Source organism: Culex pipiens, chromosome 1 (genome assembly GCF_016801865.2).
Source record: "Culex pipiens pallens isolate TS chromosome 1, TS_CPP_V2, whole genome shotgun sequence".
In the NCBI taxonomy this organism is placed as follows: Eukaryota; Metazoa; Arthropoda; class Insecta; order Diptera; family Culicidae; genus Culex; species Culex pipiens.
This window is the reverse complement of record NC_068937.1, coordinates 91,225,136-91,247,498: the sequence shown is the minus strand read 5'-3', so window position 1 is coordinate 91,247,498 and position 22,363 is coordinate 91,225,136. Positions and strand designations below refer to the sequence as shown.

The following is a 22,363-nucleotide window of genomic DNA, read 5'->3' as shown; positions in this document are numbered from 1 at the left end:
GTAATTTTTACGATCAAAAACATCGTTCCAACTTTTTTTTTCGCCTGTAAAAAAAAATCGCCAAAAAAATTCGTTTAAAAAAAGTTGGAACGAAGTTTTCGGTTGCAGAAATTACAGATTTTTTCAAATCAAGTTCTGCAAAATTTTAGGATCATCTAGACATTCTTATTAATCCCTGGAAACAAGAATCGTCCCGATTGGTTGAATTATGCCCGAGAACCAGCGAGTTTATGTTACTGTTCCAACTTTTTTGGGAGGCTGGGGCGTCCGTGTAAGTTGGACATGCGTTGGGCGTTCCAGTGTTAAAAACCCTGTTAAGTTGAAAAAAAAATCAACATGTTTCAAATAAAATGCACGTTTTTTTTTATTTAATGCAGACTATGCAAATTTTTTTACAAATTGTGAATTTTTAAACCACAGATCAGTAAAAGAAGCCCCCCTGGGCCTTGCCTTAGAAACATTATTATGCTCTCCTAAATCCCCTGTTTTTTTCTCCTTTTCGCGATGTTCTCATCCACCCGAAAAGCTTTTCCAAATGCAAACGGGCAAAAATTGCATTCTGTCACGCGACGTGCAGCATTCGGAAATCAAATTTCACCAAAGCTCCCCACCTGCTTTGTGGTGGCGAAAAATTGCAATTTCGTTTCATATTTCTGTGCTCAGTCAGCAACCGAACTTCTTGCAAAAAATCCCGAAACTTTTGGGTGAAATCGAATTTTGGAGGAGCTGTTCCTTCCTCTATCAAAGGGGGTGGAGTTGCATTATTGAGGTGGTCGTGTGAGAGCTAATCGGTAGTCACACGTGTGTGAGTTTTGTGGGGGATTTAGAGCAGGCAACCGTTGTCGTACGTTGAAAGGATTTAGTTTTTGTATAGGAGAGGTTGGCTTGAGAAATCACTGCCGCAAAGAGACACTCAAACGAGCAAGATCAACAATGAGACCCTCATTGAGCGCGCGCTCATTTTGCATCACTGCATGAGCTCATCAAATGCTCTTCACGCGCTCATTTCGTTGTCCAAAAGTGAACAAACACTGTTTTTCGCTTCACAAAAAGAACTCATTTGAGGCGAGCAGCTCACAAAAAGAGCAGCAATAAGAACTAAGAAAAGTTGCTCATTTGAGAGCACCAAGCTCTCAACTCATTTTTAAGAATATCAACTTCAGCAACTCTCCCCTAAACTCGCCAGCTCAAGAACCAGCAGCAGCAGCAGATAATTCCAGGCACAAACAAAATCCCAGCAGCTGCTGTTCCCGCTGCTCGGTGAGGAAGACTAATGGCTCAAAATCGATGCATACCGCATACGGAGCTCGCCGGCGGAAGAAAGTTCCAGGATTTCCCTCAACATCCTACCGACCACGCGCTCTCCCCGAGTCAACTTTCACGAAGCGTATTTTCGATATATTTCATTCAAAATCCAATAAGAAAATATTTATACGACCTAGATACGTTAGAAGCCCGTACCAGGGAGCTCTTTTTTGTGCATTTCCCATTGTTGATTTTCCGGGAGCAGTAAGAAACGGCACAGACAATCGGAGGAAGCGTATGTGAATGGTTTCAATGACCAGAAAATGATCAAAAGGGTGGAGTCGTAGTCGAAGTCGATGTCGGCTAATTTCTAACACTTTTGTATCGAGAAATTAAAAGTGAGGGTGTGTGCAACATGGAGTTAAACTGTCTGTGCAGTTGCTGTGAAGGTTTCCATGGCACTTCGAAAAGTTTAACTCCATGTTGCACGCACACACTCTCACTTTTAATTTCTCGATAGAAGTAGTCATTGGAGTAGATTTTTTTTTGAACTGCTGAGCCGTATTGTTATTCTTACAATGTTTGGTGGATTTTTTGAAACATTTTATTTTAACACACGCCAGGCTAAAATTTTGCAAGGTTGCACTGTCCTTTTAGAAGCCGGAATCGCGGTCCTGAAAAACGTCTCTGCTCTCTGCTACTCTGCTACTTAAACAATTTCATGGAATCGTGATTTTATGAATTCTTGATATATTTTAACTGACAGGTGCTACTGAAAGTCGCTCTCCCATCAGCAACGTTCAGTGATTCAATTATGAAATATTTAATACAACAAATTTGACAGCTTGCATTAAGTCGAAAACTTTCACTACAAATTTTAAACACGTCAAACGCTTGAGCCGTACACCCTTACCAAAAATCACGATTTTTTTGAGTTCCATATCCCACTTTTCATACGATTTTTTCAGTTCAACCCATATAACCATTTTTTATGGTTGTAGTACCTGAACTCAAAAAATCGTATGAAAAGTGGGATTTGGAACTCAAAAAATCATGATTTTTGGTAAAGGTGTATTGTAGAGAACCTGAGAGAGAGAAGCGTCGTCACTCAGTGCAGCGCTTGAATTACTTGTCAAAATTGAGTTCCTTCGTTCCTTTCCTGAAGAAGTTTTGAAGAGAATTTTATCCTACCGCGGTCCAAATTGCTATGCTGTAGCTATCTTGAAGAGCTCTTGTAGAACTCCTAGAAAAAAATGTAACTTGGGATGTTATTTCTCTTGAAGGTTCTCTACCGAATTGTTAAACTGATTTCAGTAGATCCATGGTAGAATTTATTGAAATAATTCGTTAGCATCAAACTGAAAAAAATCAAGCGGCTTCCAGCATCAAAGATTACTCACTCTAAATGGAATTACAAGGATTACTTGAAAAATGCCAATCATTACTTTTAATTCCCCGGAACATGGAATCATCAGAAACTATGCGTGGAATTACACAAAATGTATTAAAGTTACTGTAATCCGGGTGGCATTAATAGGATTTCAATTTATTTTTCAAATATTAGTAGGTCACAATGCCCACGAACATTTTCTTTTCAAAAAGAGTGTTTATATAGTGCTTTAAAAAATAGTTCAGTTAAGAACTGATATTTTAAAATCCTAGTTGACTTTGAAAGTCAGCCTAAAAGTCTGCAAATTAAATTTATTGCGTTTAATTCACCATTTGAAATGTTCTTTTGCTTTAAATATAGAAATTACAATTGAATGTTTAATGTTTTTAAACAAAAAAAACAATAAATACAATGTACATTTTTTTAAGTTTGGTCAAAAAATATTTTGACGTTTGATTAAATAGCTGTTGAAAATTCTAAAAAAGAAACTATTTTCAACTGTTCTAGGTGTCAAATTTGTCAAAGAATCCAAAAATGCAGTCCATTATCTAATTCGAAGCCCTTTTCGAGAGCATTCAAATAATCAAATTTATCATTTTTTTCATAATCTTAGTTAACAAGTTTAAAAAAAATGTAAAGCAAGGTACATTATTTTCTTGAGCATTACATTTTTTTTCGTCTTTGTGTGTTGCCAGATTTCTCTCATAAAGAATTAACACTAAATACCAGAATTATTAGGAAAACTTGAACTAATTCTGGAATTATACGCATCAGGCATCACTGTGTAATTACTGAATAATTTGGAACTACAATTCGAGTGATGTCTTAGAAACTTTTATACCACAACAAATAAACAAATAAGGGAAACAAGATTATTATTTTAAATAGTTTTTTTTTGTTTTAAAATTTCAGCATACTGATTTCCTTAAAAAAAATCATGGAATTGCCAATAATTACAAGAATGATTGGGAATTACTAAAATTACTTCGGAATTACTGGGTAAATCCAGAAATAAAGAATTTCTTCCTAAAATTCCATGTAATTCAGGAACAGTGACCAGTCTGACACGATGCTGGAAACCCCTTGGCAAAAATCAACCAAATCATTTAGGCGTAATCCATAAAGAAAGTCACGCTCTAGGGAGGAAAGGTGGGTGGGGGGTCTGAGCAAGTGTGACATTGCATGTTATAAGTACAGGTAAAATGTGACAAATGTGTGTGTGGGGGGGGGGGGGGGAATTTGGCTGATTTTAGCTTGACGTACTTTATGGATGAAGCCTTACCACTTTTATCACACAAAAACCTGTGGTAGTAAAGTATACATCACGATCAATTTTTAACAGCCAACGAATTATTTCAAGATAATCTACTACGTTTGATCATAATCAGAGCCGTATTTAATTCAGATTAACAATACGGCTCTGATGAAACTTCTCATTTATCATTATCATTCATGGTATGAATCGTTTTTTTTATGATGTTGTGACCTGGGTGCAGAATAGTGGTTCGCAAAGCGGCCTCAATTTAGAACTGTAAAAGCGGAACCAATTTACTGTTTGCAAAATGATACCAAGAAGTGGCAAGTATTGTAATCGATCTATAATTTATTTTGTCAGGATTAAAAAAATGACTCGAACTTTTGAGGTATTCGAAGTCAACAAATTTTAAGATACAAAGATATATAATCTAGGAACTTCCATTCGGTTGTTCTTCTGGTTCACAAAATTCCACCCTCTTCTGACGCAATTTTTCGTCACGTGGAAAATAAAAAAAGCATCTTTTGACCACCCATCGTTTAGTCTACGAACAAAAAATGCGCGCAGCACTTAATTTTTCAGCAAAAACTTTAATATCAACAGATCCAAAATGTTTCAAAACAAGTCACTTCAGCAGCAAAAAAAAGTCACGCTTGAGCTTGAACAAAGCCTTCTACTTTGTTTATGTTTACAGCAGTAGTGCACTTGTATTAGTGAGGAGCAGTTGGGAGCATTCGAAAATCACGTTACGCATTCTGTCTTTTCAGCACTCAGGTTGTGACCAACGAAATGTTTTTTCGGTAAGTTTTTACATGTCAGATTGACACTTTTTTTTACCAATTATCAGCTTGAATTAAATTTGTACCATAAAATGTTTCCAAAAAATCTAAATTTTCATTAAAATTGTAATGTTTACAAAACAACTCAGCTGAACAATCTGGCTCAGCATGTGACGTTTACTGGCTTTGAAATGTTTCCAAATAACCAGTGCCCTCAAGCGATAACCAGCGAAATTTCACGCTCAACCCGCTTCATCCACTTGTCTGTGAGCAACCACGTCTGTCTGGGTGGCTTCATTTCAGCTTGACTGGCCTTCTTTGGGGTTAGTTCTGTGGCTCTTAGTCCGGCTTGCTTGCTTGCAAGGTAGCGAAGAACTGCAGCCCCAGGAACGGAATGGTTTATGTAAGAATCTCCGTCTTGCTTCTTCTGCTATTGCTGGTGCTAGTTCTTGCCCGAGAGCTCTTCTGATTCATGGTGGAGGTGTGTGTTTGTAGGTTGGACCAAGAGAAGCAAGAGGAATGTTCAGTAACATTTCAAAAGGCAACAGCTGTTGAGTTTTTCTTGGTGAAGGATGGTTTTTGTTTGTGGTATCTCTTGCTGTTGTTTGGTTATTGCTATGCCGTTTCTGAGTGGTTTTTGTTCCAGAACATGCTGATAGATAGAACTATTGTACTAGTTTGGTTTTTCAACTGGGTTTAGTTTCGAATGATGTTTTGCAACACGAATTTATTAGAAATTCGAACAATTTAGAGATGTGTTGCTAATCTCACTACTTCTGTAACATTTTATCAGCCAGTTTATCAAACAAACAAAACATACAAGTTGAGAATTTTGTGTAATTATTTGAGGAAAATTTGTTCTGTTGTAATTATATTCCCATTGTAATGGTCTTAAGTGTCTCTTTCTCAAGTTCATTCATTTCTCAACAATCTGTGCGATCAAACTTTTCCACTTCCACATTCCTAACAGTGGTAAAGCAGTGATTAATATTCTCTCCGCTTTCGAGCACCTCAAATGACACAGACAACGTGAACTTAATTTCCCAGACAGACTCCACAACTCCTCTCCCTCCCTGGAATTGCCCGCTCAAATTCAACATTCACACTTTATTTCGAAATCGGCTCCGGAGAACGACATTCGCCACACAGACTTTCGGAAAATTTTAAACAACTTCCAAGCCAGGCCCGGATGCCCCGAAATTTTTTCACCCCCAACCGAGCCCGAAAATTGCCCAAAATGTGCTCACGAATCAAGTGGAAAAGTTTGGCTCTTAATCGCTCGCCGGCGAAAGTTTTTACCAGCCAAAACACCTTTTTCCACACACACACCCACTCATAAACGGAACTGTGAAGCCATGGTTAACAAGAGGTTCCTTCCCCCCCCCCCCCCTATTTCCCTCGAAAAGTGAAAAGTACTTTGAAAGTTCCCCGCTCCACCCCCTCCCTAAAACGCGACATTAATTACCGCTGAAATCTTAATCTTGTTTCATCTGTGTTTCTTCTTCTAACTTCTTCTTCTTGTTCTTCCTCAGGACCGCACCGGATTAAACAATGGATTAGATATGCGTTCGCTCGAGCACTGCCTCAGCGACATCATGCGGAACGTAGGCGAAGCTTCCCAGCCGGATCATTTGAAAGGTGAGTAGTATTGAAACAGTGACGTTTATGTACGACAGAGGTAAGAGTTTCAGGATGGATGACGTTCGATGTTTTTTTAAACTAAGATTTAATGAATGATTTCAAATTGTGACCATTTTTATCAATGGCCAGACCTTAAACATATAACATTGCGAGTAAAACACTGGAATCCTTTGGGCTTTGAAGCGAAATAAACGTGGCAGGATTGTTCATCATGCTGAACAACGATGCCAGATTATTTTATGACAGATCTGTATTTTCTTAAAAATAAATCTGTATGTTATCTGTAGGGTCAGTGAATTTTCACGATTTCGCGGATAGCGTGAAATTCGTGAAATTTGAAGATTTCCGTGAAATCCCGGGAAGTTGATCAATTTTATCAAATCAATTCTTTGAAACAACAACATTATAAATATTTGATCCATAAAGACAATTGAAGTAAATTTTATTGATTTTCATTTGAAGAATTTTTAGCAAAACATACATTAACATAAAATTGTGATGACATTTTCTGAGAAGTAAATGCTGTGAATATTTTTTAAATCATGTTAACAAAAATCACTCAAAGTAAAAACACGGAAGATAACATCAATTATTTGATTCCAGTTATTCTCTTACCGAAAATTTTAATGTCTACAAATTTTAGCTCTTAAAACCAAACTTGTTAAAATTGATAGAACAAGTATACTGTGATAAATTTCTTAATGATTGCAGAGATTTTTTTTTAAGTTGAATTGATTTGTTTTTAGAAATCAATTAAAAGCAAAGATTCATGCAAAAGAAACATTCAGCATAAACAGTCTATTCCCTGAGAACACAGGAGCAAGCAATAAGAATATAAAATGAGAAAGGAAAAAATATTGAGAAATGGGTACTTCTCTACCAACTCACACGAAATCGGGAAAATTTGCCCCGACCCCTCTTTGATTTGCGTGAAACTTTGTCCTATGGGGTAACTTTTGTCCCTGATCACGAATCCGAGGTCCGTTTTTTGATATCTCGTGACAAAGGGGCGGTACGACCCCTTCCATTTTTGAACATACGAAAAAAGAGGTGTTTTTCAATAATTTGCAGCCTGAAACGGTGATGAGATAGAAATTTGGTGTCAAGGGGACATTTATGTAAAATTAGACGCTCGATTTGATGGCGTACTCAGAATTCCGAAAAAACGTATTTTTCATAAAAAAAAACACTAAAAAAGTTTTATAAATTCTGCCATTTTCCGTTACTCGACTGTAAATTTTTTTGGAACATGACATTTTATGGGAAATTTAATGTACTTTTCGAATCTACATTGACCCAGAAGGGTCATTTTTTTCATTTAGAACAAATTTTTCTATTTTAAAATTTCGCGTTTTTTCTAACCTTGCAGGGTTATTTTTAGAGTGTAACAATGTTGTACAAAGTTGTAGAACAGACAATTACACAAATTTTGATATATAGACATAAGGGGTTTGCTTATAAACATCAGAGGTTATCGCGATTTAACGAAAAAAAAGTTTTGAAAAAGTTACTTTTTGCGTTTCTCTTTGTTTCGTCGTCCGTGTCTGTCGCGGGCAGTGTTGCGATTTCGAACGCTCATCTGCTCATGAGCGAGCATTTTTCGCTCATTCGTGAGGAGGAGCGCTACGCGAGCTGGCTCACATTTGCTCCTGCTCACGTTTGCTCAAAAAATTTATGAGCGAAAATGCTCATTGCTCGCGCTCGCGCTCATTTTTGCTCATTGAGCAAAATGAGCGGTCTTTTTGTTACCTGTACCGAGTATACAATAATAACATTTTTTTTCAGCGAGCTTTGCTGCTGTTTTTTTATTGAGGCTGGAATAAGATAATCTCAATAATATTGCGTGAAGATATTTTTTATAAATTTTGTTTTGAAGCCACTTTGAAGCTTGTTTAGGAGTCAGAGTTTTGATGACAAATTAGGATTTTCATCGTTATCTGAAGAAATAATCCGATTTATAAAAAAAAATTGATAAAAGAGTAACACGTGAAGGTCAACTATTAAATAAAACTGATATTATCTTTTTTTTTTAAATCGTGAACGTTTTGAAGTGTGGGCACCTCATCTTGTTTAATCAATTATTTGTAAATAATCATAAATAACTAATGTCAAATCTGTGTCTTAGATGAATTGTAATAAACTTTCTTATTTATAGAAGTCTATTCCAAATAAATAAATAAATAAATGAACAATTAGTCTGCCCACAAGCCCACAATTATGTTTTAATATTTAAAAAAATCAATTGTCTTCCTGTTAACAGCTTATTTAAGACCTAAAAATGCCGTCTTTAAAGCTTAGTCTAATTATGAAAGTTAAAATAATAAGCTAAAAAAAAGTATCTGGAATTCTAAGCAAATGTGTCTTGATTGCAAATCAGCTATTTTTCATTGATCGGGAATTCAATGAAAACTAGTATTTTTAATTATAAAAATCTAAAAAATACTATTCTGACAACATAAGATGAGTACATGCCCCTTTTTCGTGATAAAATTATCTCAGGAATATGAAATGAGCTTCAAAAGTGGCAATCCAATTGGCCTGTGTGAGATTCACCAACAATACTAAATATCTACCTACTTTGCTGATGACGCCATCAAATCGGGTGTCTAATTTTACATAAAAGTCCCTTTGACACCAAATTTCTATCTCATCACCGTTTCAGGCTGCAAATTATTGAAAAACACCTCTTTTTTCGCATGTACAAAAATGGAAGGGGTCGTACCGCCCCTCCGTCATGAGATATCAAAAAACGGACCTCGGATTCGTGATCAGGGACAAAAATTACCCCTTAGGACAAAGTTTCACGCAAATCGAAGAGGGGTCGGGGCAACTGCTGTGTGAGTTGGCGCAGAATTACCCAAATAGATTACTATTTAGAGTATCAACAATAGTTTATCAGTTATTTATTTAGTCATATTTTCATTGGCTGTAAAAAAAAATTGACTGCTATTTTATTTTGAAGGTATAATTTCAAAAGAAATTTAAAGATATTCAAGCTTTGTTTTATTCATGAAAAAATTAATAGTATTTTTTGTCTTTAAAATCATTTTTTAAAAACATTTCTGATTTTTTCGGAGTCCTGTTTAATTGTGTGAATGGTTCACATAGAAGATATAAAAACACTTTTTTTGAATTTTGAATAAATTATTAAAGATTTCGCAACAGATTAAATTATATTTGCCTATTGATTTCAAATTTAGTTTTTGAAAAATGAGATGAAAACCATAAACAAATTTTTACTGGGCAAAAGTCGCAGAAAAAAAAACTTACTTTGATATGAAATTCAATAAATCAGTGAATTTTTTTTTAGCTTTATTAGTCGAATATTTAAAAAAAAAACAGTTCAATAAATGAGAAAACGCATGCCTTACATTTTGTTTCAAAATATATATAGAACCAGTCCATAAACCACGTGGATACTTTTTTGAAAATTAGGAAAAGTAGTTTTTTGTGTCACTTTCAAATTAAATGAAGATTTTTTAGTTTGTTGAAAAATAATATATAATGAAGTATAAAGAGTAGTTTCTTTCATTTTAGCATAAGATTTTCAGAGTTATTTCAACATTTTTCACGATCCGCGAAATTTCCGTGAAATTTGATGTTTTGAAAATAAGGTCCCCGTGAAATTTGCAATTTTTAAGCGTGAAAAATCACTAAGCCTAGTTATCTGTATCATGTCGAATTCCGAGCCATGGAAGACATTTTTAAATTTTTAACAGTAGATTTAGGCTTTTTAATCATAGTAAAGCATAATTCAATCACTAAATTGCTGAAATTTTCAAACATAATCATTTTAAAAAAAATCTGTACATACAGATTTTTGTGATTTTTGGGATCGAAAAATCTGTCAAATACAGATTTATCTGTATATTTGGCATGGCTGATGCTGAAATAGGTGGGTCCTTTGGTGGATTTTTTTTAATTTAGCGGCCCTTACCAGGTTGTCAAAGACGTAGTGGAATTTTTTTTTTATTATAACGAGTCCGTCACAGTGCTCTTATCAATCCCAAATTTTTCGAGAATTCAAAAAGGTGCAAATTAAATTTTTAGCAGCCTTACCTGAGAATAACTAACTCAACTTTTTCCCCAAAATTTCTTGGGATTGAGGCAAAAAAAAACCTTGATAAAATAGCCAATTTTGTTTTAATTCATTTGGCTGTGAAATAATGCATCCATTATCCGTCAACCGCTCAAGAAAGGTTGAACGGCATTTATCTAATAAATGTCAAGTCTACCATTACCAAAAAAAAAAAAAACCTAGAATCAACGACTACTTTTTCACTATCCGTGGGTTGTCAATGGTCAGAGCCGTACCTTGGGTCCACGGCGCCCTTGGCGAAGCATCAATTTGGCGCCCCTCCCAAATTTATGAGCATTTTGATAAATTGATGTTATTTTTCCATGATTGCTTCAAAGAGTTTTGATTTAATATTAAATATTAATATTAAAATTCAGAAACTCAGTTATTTTCTGTTTTAGTATTTGATTGATTCAAATAATTAGAGATAGGTTGAATTGGAAATTTATTGTAGGAATTGGCTGAATATTTTCTCAGATTTCATTTAATCGATAATGATATCAGCGTTTGTTTATTTATTTTTTTTTTCAGATTATTTCACATAATTTAATGCTCAATCATGATACATTTTTCTATAACTTGTTAGCAAATTCGATATTTACTAAGCCTGCATAATTTGATTTGATCTAGTATTAATTCGATTGTATAAGCAAAAAAATGTCCCGGATTCGTTAAATAATGAGCTTATTTGGCTTTGGAATTCATTACGGTGTGCCCTCTTGTTCAATCTAGATAAGAATCCTAGCAAGCTTAGTAAAAAGAACACACCGGCAATGAAGTATAGTTTTTCAACATGCAGCGGCAGAATCAAATTTAGTCAAAATCAATTAAAGATCATTAAAATCCAGCGCAATCATGATGAAACTTATTTTAAAGATAATAATAAGAGCATTATATTTGGTAAAAAGTATAAGGATAAGAAATTTTAATTCATTTTTGTGATTCTTGGTTGATAATATTTTTAATATATTTTGTTAGTTATGTTTTGTGTTGATTTTTTTCATTTTTTTTTGTCTATTTTTAATTTGTTAAATTAAATTTTATATTCTAGTAAATTATTTTTTGCACAAAGCTATTTGAATGTTGTTTTTTTAACAGGTCCTATAAACATATGGAAGAAAGTAGCTTATTGGACCTTTAAAAAAAACTCAAGAGTTTTCCTATTTCAAAACTCTAGTATTTTGAAATAGCGTAGGGAAATTTCAATGCACGAAGGGGAAATCAATGGCAATTTTTTTAAACTCGAGAATGTCAAAATTTTAAAAGATTTGTATCTGTTTTAATGTTAAAATAATGCCTTTTTCAAAGAAGCTCAATTTTTTCACAATTTGGCTTATTGTAATTCACAGCCAAATTAACATGAAAATTACATATAGTACGATTTTTTTAAGTCTGGAAGGTATGACTTAAACTTTATTATACAACAGTCCAAACTTTAATGCTGTATTTATTTTGAGAAGCTCTTCTAGAACTCCTTGAATGTTCTGTCACTTGAGCGCCCCATCTTTGATGAAAAAATAAATTAAGCATAAGGTATAAATTTCAAAACCACTTCGGTAGAAATATTCATACAACTGATTTTGGCGCCCCTAAATATTTTTTTAATATTTTAAACAAAATTATCTACACGGAGAGATCGGCCAGGGCAAATCCAAGAAAATCTTGGTTAATTTAACTAAAAGTATGGGTTAATTTTTTACACAGCTTTTTTTCAACAATCGATTGTTGATTTTGTTAACCCGAAATTGCTGACCACCAGTAGCTAAAAGTAACTAAAAAAAATGTTAGAATTGCCATTTTTGTTGGTTAAATGGCCAAAAAAAATTCTAGCAGTCGACTGCTAGAATATTTTTTTCAGAAAATTAACTTTTTTTTGTTTTTAGCTGAAATATTGTGGAATATTCTGTAAAAACCCGATTTAATCCCACCTGGGGTGAGAAAGAGCCTTTCTTACTAAAGAATATAACAATGGTAGAACTTCTTTCAATTAATAACATCGACTTTATTTATTTATAACGTCAGCTCAAAAGAAAGTCTTATGATGAAAGCAATGTATTATGATGATATTATGAGTATTATGAATGATATGATTTCCAAAAGAAATTAAAACGCAATTTTCACCAAAAGAATATTTTTAATCGTACAATATGTTTGTACGTTTCTAATCAAACAAGCGATTATGACAAACGCGATCATAGCAAGCTTCCCAACAACGCACACCGCGGTTTTGGTTTTCTAGTTTGTGTGACTGTGTTGGTGTTTTGGTTCATCGTACCAGCGCACCAAGACAAGGTACAAGTGAACCGCGTGTGCCGCACGGTGCAGGGAAGCTAGCCATTCAGCTTCTACGAGAGTGACAGAGTCAGAGATAGCTATTTTTAACAACCGCACCACTACACACTCAATCGCGAGAACCTTTGGAAGAAAGCCCTTGGAGTCGCCAGCATTGAACACTTTGAAAACGAAATAAACGATGAAAAGCTTAGAAAGCTCCTATTATCCTATCCAATGAACCCTGTTAAATAAACTTACGAAATCACGAAAAAATGAAGTCTACATTTAGGCGATTTTAGGAGCGCACGGGAAACAAAATTATTGTAGCCGGATGAATGTCCTATGTCACAAAGGTTATTGCATAAACATTGGACAGTTATGCAAAAACGGATAGGGCAAAAGAAACCGAAAAGCTACGATATCTTACATATTGAAGGAAACATCGGTAGACTAGCTACTACAAAATGAGTATAAGTCGAGCCACAAAATATATGCGCCAGCATTCTCGCGCCAGTATTCGAAGCTCAACTTGACAACTTGTCGACTTGACGACGAAGCGTCGAAAATCGATGCAGTGTGATTTTTTGACGATTTTTCCGATTAAAATTGATGCTGAATCGACATATTTACGAAGATGGAAATGACGTCCTGCCTTAAAGTAAAACCTATACCTTTCTTTAGTAAGAAAGGCAAAAACAGGCTGGCCCATATTTTTCAACTATTTTTTTCGTTGTATCAACTGAAATATTTTTGCATGCAGCAAATTATTAGTGGTTTATAACAAAACATTTTTTAATTAAACATAATTTATGTTAGTGTCTATATATATTTTCTTTAATTATAATTATTAAACGATACAGGCTGGGCTGAATTTCTAGCTATATTTTTAACTAATGTCTTACTTGAATACAGACAAATATTCGTACATGTAGTCAATAATTAGCTGTTGTTAGCAATATTTTTATTGAATTTGCAGTAAATTTTATAATAATGCCTCACAAATTTATTTGTTGTACTTGTACTTATTTGTATTTTATTTTATTATTATTATAAAACATGTAAAGTTTGATTAATGTTTTAAAAAAATTATAATAAAAAAAGCATTTTACGAATTTTGTTAAACATTTTTAAAAAAGATGTTTAATTTCTCGTGAATTCCTTAAAAGAAGAAACCGAGCAAAATTTTCACCAAGTTTTTAGCTTTTTATTATGTTGTATACAGTTAAGTGTTGTATTAACTTACCATCACTGTGAAATCATCCAATAAGTCGTCATCATCTACAACGGTCTCATGTTTCGTTATTTTTTTTTTTTTTTTGTGGTTGGACACAGAATTTACACCAAAGCGAACCTTTTGCTGCAAATAGACAATTGAAATTTATTATTAATTTAATAAAAAAACAATCTTAATTTCGGCTCTAAACTGATAAAAGGAACGTTAATAAATGTAATTATTATGAGGAAACAAGAAATATCAATAATGCTTCTTACCAAGCTTGTATTAATTTAACAACTACTTTTGGCAACACACTTTCATTGCATTTGATTCAATTTATTCAACGTACTCCGATTCCTGAAAACAATATTTTGAGTTTTACTTACCAGTTTATTGAGCAGTCTTCTTTCAACAGCATTTTTAAAATATTAATATCTTCTTTTGTATATCTTTTATAAATTTTATTTTTTAGACATTTCCCATCATTCAATTTTTATTTTGATATCTTGTGTACGCATTTCCATGTATTTTATGGTTGATGATTCTGAAAAAATAATGGTTTATTAAAATTGTTTCCATCGTAAGCATGAAGGTTTTTTATGTTTCTGTTTTCTATTTAAAATCACAGTAGATAAATTGTTGTGTAAAATTAAACCCATACTTACTTAGATTAACCAACATTTTGTTGAATTTGCCCGTGCAAGTATTGCCGTGCAAGAGTTGGCCTGCCTTTTCTTTCCAGTGCCCCTCTCTATCCTCCAAACATTATCATAAAGTCCCCTCGCATCAGAGGTCCCCATTGCGAATGTCCTCGTCTTGCACTTGTGTGTGTGTGGTCCAATCCAATACCCGCTAACCGGTAGCGAAATTATGGGAAAGTATAATTTGTATCAGACTGTGTATATGCCGAATGCTGATACAGCTTATCTCAGTCTCGGGTATTAGGTGGTGACAGCCCTCGCGCTGCTTCCAACGACCCGTTTCAGAATGACAGAGCTCCTTGCGGTCCAATTCCGAGGTCGCTGGGCATTGTTCGGCCCCGCCTAAACATAGAAGCAAGCACACGGAAAGGGAATCCATCGCCAAATCGCGATAAAGTTCGCTAAAACTAGCGAAAAATGTCGCTAATTTCTCAGCCTGCACAAAAATTACCTAGAATCGCTAATTTTTTTCGCTGGTTTGGAAACCGATGAAATTCTACCAAACCAGTGAAAAAAAAACACTGGTTTGGTGAAAAATGTCGCTGTTTGGGGGATCAGTTTTGCTAGAATCAGAAAATTTTCTCGCTGGTTTGGAAAAAGCGGCAGGGCACCAAAATCAACCAGGAGATTATTGTACTGGTTTTGGGAAACAATTCGCTGGTCCAGCGGATTTTTTCACTGAACTGGTGTTCTTTTACGCTGGATCAGCGTTTTCTATCACTGACGTCCGGGTTTTTTTTTCCGGCGGCAGCAGCTCGTACCAAAATCAACCAGGAGATTATTCTACTGGTTTCGGCGAAAAATCCGCTGGTTCAGCGAATGTTTCCACTGGACCAGTGTTTTTTTTGCACTGGATCAGCGTTTTTTTATCACCGACGTTTGTTTTTTTGTTTTGGCGGCAGAAGCCTATGCCAAAATAAACCAGAGGATTTGAGAACCAGAGATTAAATGGGAATCGTGTAAAGATTTCGCAGTAACGGAAGCAGAATTAAAAGAAAGTCCAGCCAGGTTGTACTTACTTGCCACAGCACAAACTGTTCCGCGGCCATGGTCAAGTTCCTCGCCTACGATTCTTGCTGCCACCTGCGACAATTTGTGCACTCATCTATGCAGCAGTACAAATACATCTCCAGCTTCACTGCACCGTATTTTTCTGCTGCGAGAACTTTATGGAAACGTGCTTCTTTTCATTGAAAAGAACCATCACCTGTTGAGTATGTATTTTAATGCTGAACACTTGATGCAGAACTTTTTCATGCTTTTTTGTTTTGAAAAAACCCCTAAAGCAATTCGATTGCCACAAATCGCTTCCAAACGTGAACAATAACAAACATTTATGACGGCTGTCGGAAGGATGTGTATCAAACCAGCGAAAACTTTCGCTGGAAAAGAAACCGTTTCGGAAATAACAAACCAGCGAAACCAAGTTGCTGGATTTGATTTCGCGCAGCCACCTTTTTCAGCGAAAAATTTCGCTGGTTTAGAGAAAAATTTCGCTGATATCAGCAAAACCAACCCAGCAAAATTCGGTCGCTGGTTTGGCGATCGATCCCCTTCCCGTGCATCTGAAGGAAACTCGATCTATATTTAGACTTACAATCCCCTCAGGCAAATCAGGGATCAGCGCGTATTTAATATGAGAAGATAACATGTTTCAACACTACGGATCAATTCACTGCTAGAGTGTAAACCTTCTGATGGCCGACTGTTTAGCGTCCCAGACCACCAATCCAAAGGTGTGAGTTCGAATCCCACCTGATTCATTTTAGTTTTTATTCATATTCAAATTCCTGATTCCAAATTTCAAAGGTACCGTCCGGGATTTGATCCCTGAACCTTCTGATTGGGAGACAGAAGCCGTAACCATTAAGCCACGGAGCCGGTTGAATGGGACGTGGTTCTCTGTATGGCTTTTTGCTAGATGAGAGCAAAGGACAACAATCATCTCAACGTTTCCACTTTACCCGGGCTAACGACCGGCAGTTCCAGTTCACGATGATTTCCCTTTATATGTTAAAACCCACTTATGATTTTGGCACATATTCCGTTTGTCAGCGTTTCCTGTCATTACTGGCGGGAAAAATCTACGTGGAATCAACTGTGCAGACCTCATGTGTGACAGGAATGCAGGTTGAGCGACTCCCACGGGCACGAATGTCCTCGTCTTGCACTTCATAGTTTATTACCTGCAAAGAAATCATCAACAAACTTACTCACCAATTGCACCTCCACAGTTGCAGCAGTGTGCACTTCGATTTGCCACTTCAACTTAGGCAAATAGTGTGATTTTCACCTTTCACATTCTCTTACTTCACAATTAACAACACAAACTCAACAAATCGACCGCTCTAGTTCGAATCCTGACTTCAAATGACAGACGTAAACAAACCCAAGTTCATCTTTTAAATATTCAACCAATTGTTAATTATATTCAACCAACAAAATTTTTAATTTTCCCAAAACCAAAGCTAACAGTCGAGCACGTTCATTCGAGTTCGGGAAAGCTGTTAGTTTTTTGCCTTTTGCATTTTCATCAAACAGGTTATTCAATTAATACTGAATTTTATTTATTTTAACGGAATATTGGCAGTAACAAGTACGTTTTTGTTAAAATATACGAAAGTAAAATCAACAATTTTAATTGTTAAAATTTCTGGGCACAGTCTCTCCGTGTAGGTATTTGTAGTTCTACTTTAAAATTTGGCGCCCTTTCTGTTTCAAAAAATCTAATGACGATGTTATAACTGACATGAAAATTTTGTACAATCATCGATTTCGGCGCCCCCCAAAGGGCTGGCGCCCTTGGCAGTTGCCAACTGCGCCAACCCCTAGGTACGGCGCTGTCAATGGTCATAAAACCTTTTGAAAAACAAACACTAGAATTGTTTCAAATTTCGCTCACTGCACCGAAATGCCCTTAAGCTTCACAATGAGGAAAGGCTGGTAAGTCACTCGGATGTGAAGCAAAAGGACGAAAGACATGGTCGAAAAGACCAAAGGTCGAAAGGAATGAAAGGTCCCGAGTGAGAACATAGCGTAGCATTGGTGTCTACCCGTAATTTCTTACTCTGTTATTGACCAGGACCTCCAAGAATTGCTCCGTGGACCACAGATGAAGAGTAGGAACCAATCATCACCACTTTGCAACTCTCAAATGTCCCTATCATGCTAGTCAATCACAGCGCCGGCCACGACCAGTGGTAAGACACACGGGGAAGTGGATAGGAATTTTTAGTCCGATACTTAAGTGATGAAGACCGCTAAATCGGCTGCGTCTTCGACAAAGTATCACGTGAAATTTTGAGGGGGTTAGTAAGATGGGTGTGAAGCCAGGATTCACCTTGGTAAGTGATGCGGCCGGTCAAATCTATTTATAGTCCTTAATTCTTCGTATGTCTTTAGATTCATCTTGAAAGCTTTTCAATTCGGTTCACCAAGCTTTTTGTGGTGAATTCTGGTCGTGCTGAAAGTTCAATATTCGCCTAACGAGAATGCAACCAGTAAAGTTCTTGAATTCATCTTTGCATTGTCCTGTTCACAGAAAAAAAATGATGGTAATATTCATCAGGAAATGGTGACAGATTTTGTGGCAAAATAAATGATAAATTTTACCCCAGAAAATGATGAATTTTCATCAGTTTTTGATGAATATTCATCAGGTTCACATTTTTACACATTTTTTATGTAATATTACACAAATAAAGAGGTAATATTCAACCTACCAAATTTTCAACATTCCAAAATTCAACTTTTTTTTTCTGTGTTCTTAGGTTCACAGATTCCAATCAAATTTCTTGGATTCGTATATCATTCTTAAGTCAACTAAGCCTCGATGGTCTGGTGGTTAGCATTTTTGTCTGCTGATCCAAAGAACGGGGGATCGAAACCCGCCGGAAGCTAATGAATTATTCGTTCATATTCAAGTGTTCAGAATTCCTTCTTTCCCCAATTTCTCGATAGGAGCAGATGGGAATCGAACCCAGAACCTTCCGCTTACAAAGCGAACAGCGTAACCATTCAGCCACGCCTACCCCTTAAGAATGAAAGGTCGCGAGTGAGAACATGAGAAAGTAGTTATGACACAGACATAACCGGAATGGCGTAGGACTACGTAAAGTCCTGCCAAGACGGGGGTTCATTACATGCATACATACATCGTTACATTTTTCTTTCTGTGATATTCTTGAAAGTTTTATAATTTTACAACATGAGCAGTGGGGTGTAAATTGATTGTATGGAAAAAAATGATGTTATCAAAACATTAGAGTTCTTTTTGGTGTCCTGTACTGCCCCTGATCGCATAAATGTCCCATATGCATTTCATCGCTTTTGAGTTATTGATGCAGTTTGGTTCAAAATCATGTGCTCTTTCTGAAGAGATTACAACATCCAGTATTTTGTTCTAGAAATCAAGAGGAAATCCAGTTTTTTCGCGAAAACTTAACACGTAGGCTTATGTGTGGGAGAAACTTCAAATGCGATTTTCTCAGCTTGCTGTTTTTGCATATGGGTCATTTATGCGAACATGGGCAGTATGGTTCTATCCCATTCCCCAGAATTCCATTCCCCAGAATGCCATTCTCCAGAAATCCATTCCCCAGAATGACCCATTCCCCAGAAAAGTTTTATTTTTATTATGAGTGTACTTTATTTCAAAAAGTGAACAGTTTTAAAGTGTGAAGTGTTCGGATTTCGCCTTTATTGACAAAAGTTGAATGTTTCCTTTTTTAAAAGAAAGGAAAACTCTCCCAGGAGGGTCATTTTTTCCTGATCTGAGCTTTTCGCTTTGACAGATGTAGTAACGAGGGGTATGACAATGCTTATTTTTTCAATAAAAATATTTTTTTATTTGTAAATATTTTTAAATTTGGCCAGAAAGAAATTTTGTCTATAATTTTTTTTTTATTTTGGCTGTTTTACCCCATCAACCCCTAGTTTTCTCATAATAAAAGACAGTTTAAGTGACAAAAAAGAGGCTTTCCAAAGGGTCCCCTGAAATCCCTTGTTCCAAAAACTCCCAAGTCCGTGACCACGTGGTCGTCCTGCGTTAATCTGGAGGGGAATAAATTAATGATGTGGCGATAAATTAGCCGAATAGCGCAGTGCTCTCCCAGATGGCGGTGGGCACTGTTTTCTTGCCTTGTGATAATTGCTAACAAAAGTTGAATGTTCCCTTTAAAGTTGAGTTTTTTTTTAAAGAAAGGAAAACTCCTTTGTCTGTCAGTACTGCTGACAAAAGTTTAATTTTCCCTTAAAAGTTGAATTTTGCCTTCTTTAAAACTCTGTTGACTTGTGATAACTGCTGCATGCTGACACAAGTTGAATTTTCCTTTAGCAGTAATCCCTAGTAAAAAGAGTTTTCCCTTCTTAAAGAATGAAAAAAAATCAATTAGTGTCAGCAGCTATCTTAAATCACGATGTCTTCTTTAAGGCGATTCTAATATTGAATTAATGTTGAAAATTGAATATCATTATGCCAATTGACCATTATGCGTCATTATGCCAATTTATGGTATGCCAAACGGCGTTATGCTAAATGGCATTATACAAAATGGGAAACATAACATGTTTTTCAAGGTCCTAAATATTTCTGAGGAATGGGTCATCCTGGGGAATGGGCCATTCTGGGGAGTGGGATTCTGGGGAATGGAATTCTAGGGAATGGGATAGAACCGGGCAGTATACATGGCAGCAGGCTTAGCCGAATGGTTACGCTGTCCGCTTTGTAAGCGGATGATCATGGGTTCGATTCCCATCTGCTCCAGCCTTCTATCGGATGAGGAAGTAAAACGTCGGAAGGAAGAGGTTCCTTAGAGTAGAAAGAGGTTTGGGTGCCCTCCAAGCCTTTGGACTCCTAGGTTCGAGCAGAAACTTGCAATAGAGACCACAAATGTCCTGGGGGTCGTTAATGTGGATGGTTTGATTTTTGATTTTGGGCAGTATACAACCCCCCAAAGTTTGGGAACGATTGGTTTAGTCCTCATTTTGCGCAAAGAGATTTGATTACCAATGGGAATCTGTATTGGAAAAACCTTCTTTTTTTATTTTGATATATATAAAATTTTAATAAAATATATATATTTTTAATAATATTATTTTAAGGAGCAAGTTATCATCTTACTTTCTTCGGAAAAGTTGTAGGGCACCTTTCAGAGCAACCGAAAATGAATCCGGTTTTAATGTAGCGTTGAAAGTGGAATTTCCAAATATCAAAATGAAAAAAAAAGTTTAGGTCCTTAAAAGAACTGAAGAATTTATGTGCTGGCAAATCGATTTTAAAATTACACCCAAATGAGCAGTTTATTAAAAGGTTAATGAAAAATCACTGAACTCCAACATATTGGAGAAATTTTCATTCTTGTTTTAATAAATCGATGTGAATTTTTAAAAAAATTCAAATAAAACAGTTTTTAAATAGTTTTATGATATTTCTTCAAAAAAATAAATCATTTTATTTCTAGCTTCAGTTTTTTGTCAGTCTTTCAAACATGAGTAATTTTAAAGATTCTTGTAAAATATTCTGAGCTGAAACATATTTGCAAGAATTGAAAAAAATGCGTTTGTAATGTTTTTGGGTGTTTTAACTATTCTTTCAAATTCTTTGAAAAATAGTTTGTTGTATGAGTACTTAAAATAAATTTGTAAAATAGTTCAACGAATGTTGCTTCTTTGAATAAACATACTTTATAAATATGAGGAGGACACATTGATCCCTATCGGTACATATGCTCTAAACTCATATGGATATTCTTTGCATTCTATCTTTTGAAAAGGAACGCTAGAGTTTATAAGAACATTTCTCCAGCCCAGTCATGGCGTTCTAGCAGGATTCTAGCAGAATTCTAACAGAGCTGAATATTCTAAGAACATTCTTGGTTTCACTTGCATTTTCAAATTTAAACGTAACCAATGTTTAATCACTAGCATTAGAAATTCTTGTAATTTCAACGAGCAAAGATTTTTTACTTAAAATTTCTTACTTGCAATAAAATTGCTCTTAATTTGTGTAGATTTCCAGTCAACTCAGAACTTTTGACAAAGATCACATTTAATAATAGGATTTTTGAATAAACAGTGTCAAAAGATGTTTATGTTTACAGAGTTATAGAATCCCGTGAAAATGAACAAAACTGTCGAGAAATCGTTATTTATAGGGTTATTAATGCACTTCAATATGCCCACCCTTTGAGGTTGGATTAACCCGATTTCCCCTTCACTCTATACCGTCACACGTGAAATGCGCGTGTGTGGGTTTGCGGAGGCACAAAATCCAGAAACAGAAGTATGCAAAAACAAAGTGTTGATGATTGATGATTTTGTTTATCACAGCGCCATTGTTGGCGGTGCGGTGCTGTTGTTGTTGTTGACACGATGGCGCTGACGGACGGAGGATAACCAGGAGGGTCATTTTTTCCTGATCTGAGCTTTTCGCTTTGACAGATGTAGTAACGAGGGGTATGACAATGCTTATTTTTTCAATAAAAATATTTTTTTATTTGTAAATATTTTTAAATTTGGCCAGAAAGAAATTTTGTCTATAATTTTTTTTTTATTTTGGCTGTTTTACCCCATCAACCCCTAGTTTTCTCATAATAAAAGACAGTTTAAGTGACAAAAAAGAGGCTTTCCAAAGGGTCCCCTGAAATCCCTTGTTCCAAAAACTCCCAAGTCCGTGACCACGTGGTCGTCCTGCGTTAATCTGGAGGGGAATAAATTAATGATGTGGCGATAAATTAGCCGAATAGCGCAGTGCTCTCCCAGATGGCGGTGGGCACTGTTTTCTT

General features: G+C 35.6%; 1 protein-coding gene across 2 annotated transcripts in view; it reads left to right on the top strand.

The window, feature by feature from the left end:
• LOC120424580 (uncharacterized protein DDB_G0283357-like) overlaps positions 1 to 22,363 on the top strand; it is a 334,472-nt gene that overhangs the window by 128,696 nt on the left and 183,413 nt on the right. For both annotated transcript variants that reach the window (XM_039588748.2, XM_039588747.2), the window contains exon 2: positions 6,202 to 6,307. In XM_039588748.2, coding sequence (XP_039444682.1) covers positions 6,202 to 6,307 — 106 coding nt within the window. The remainder of the gene's footprint in view (positions 1 to 6,201; positions 6,308 to 22,363) is intronic.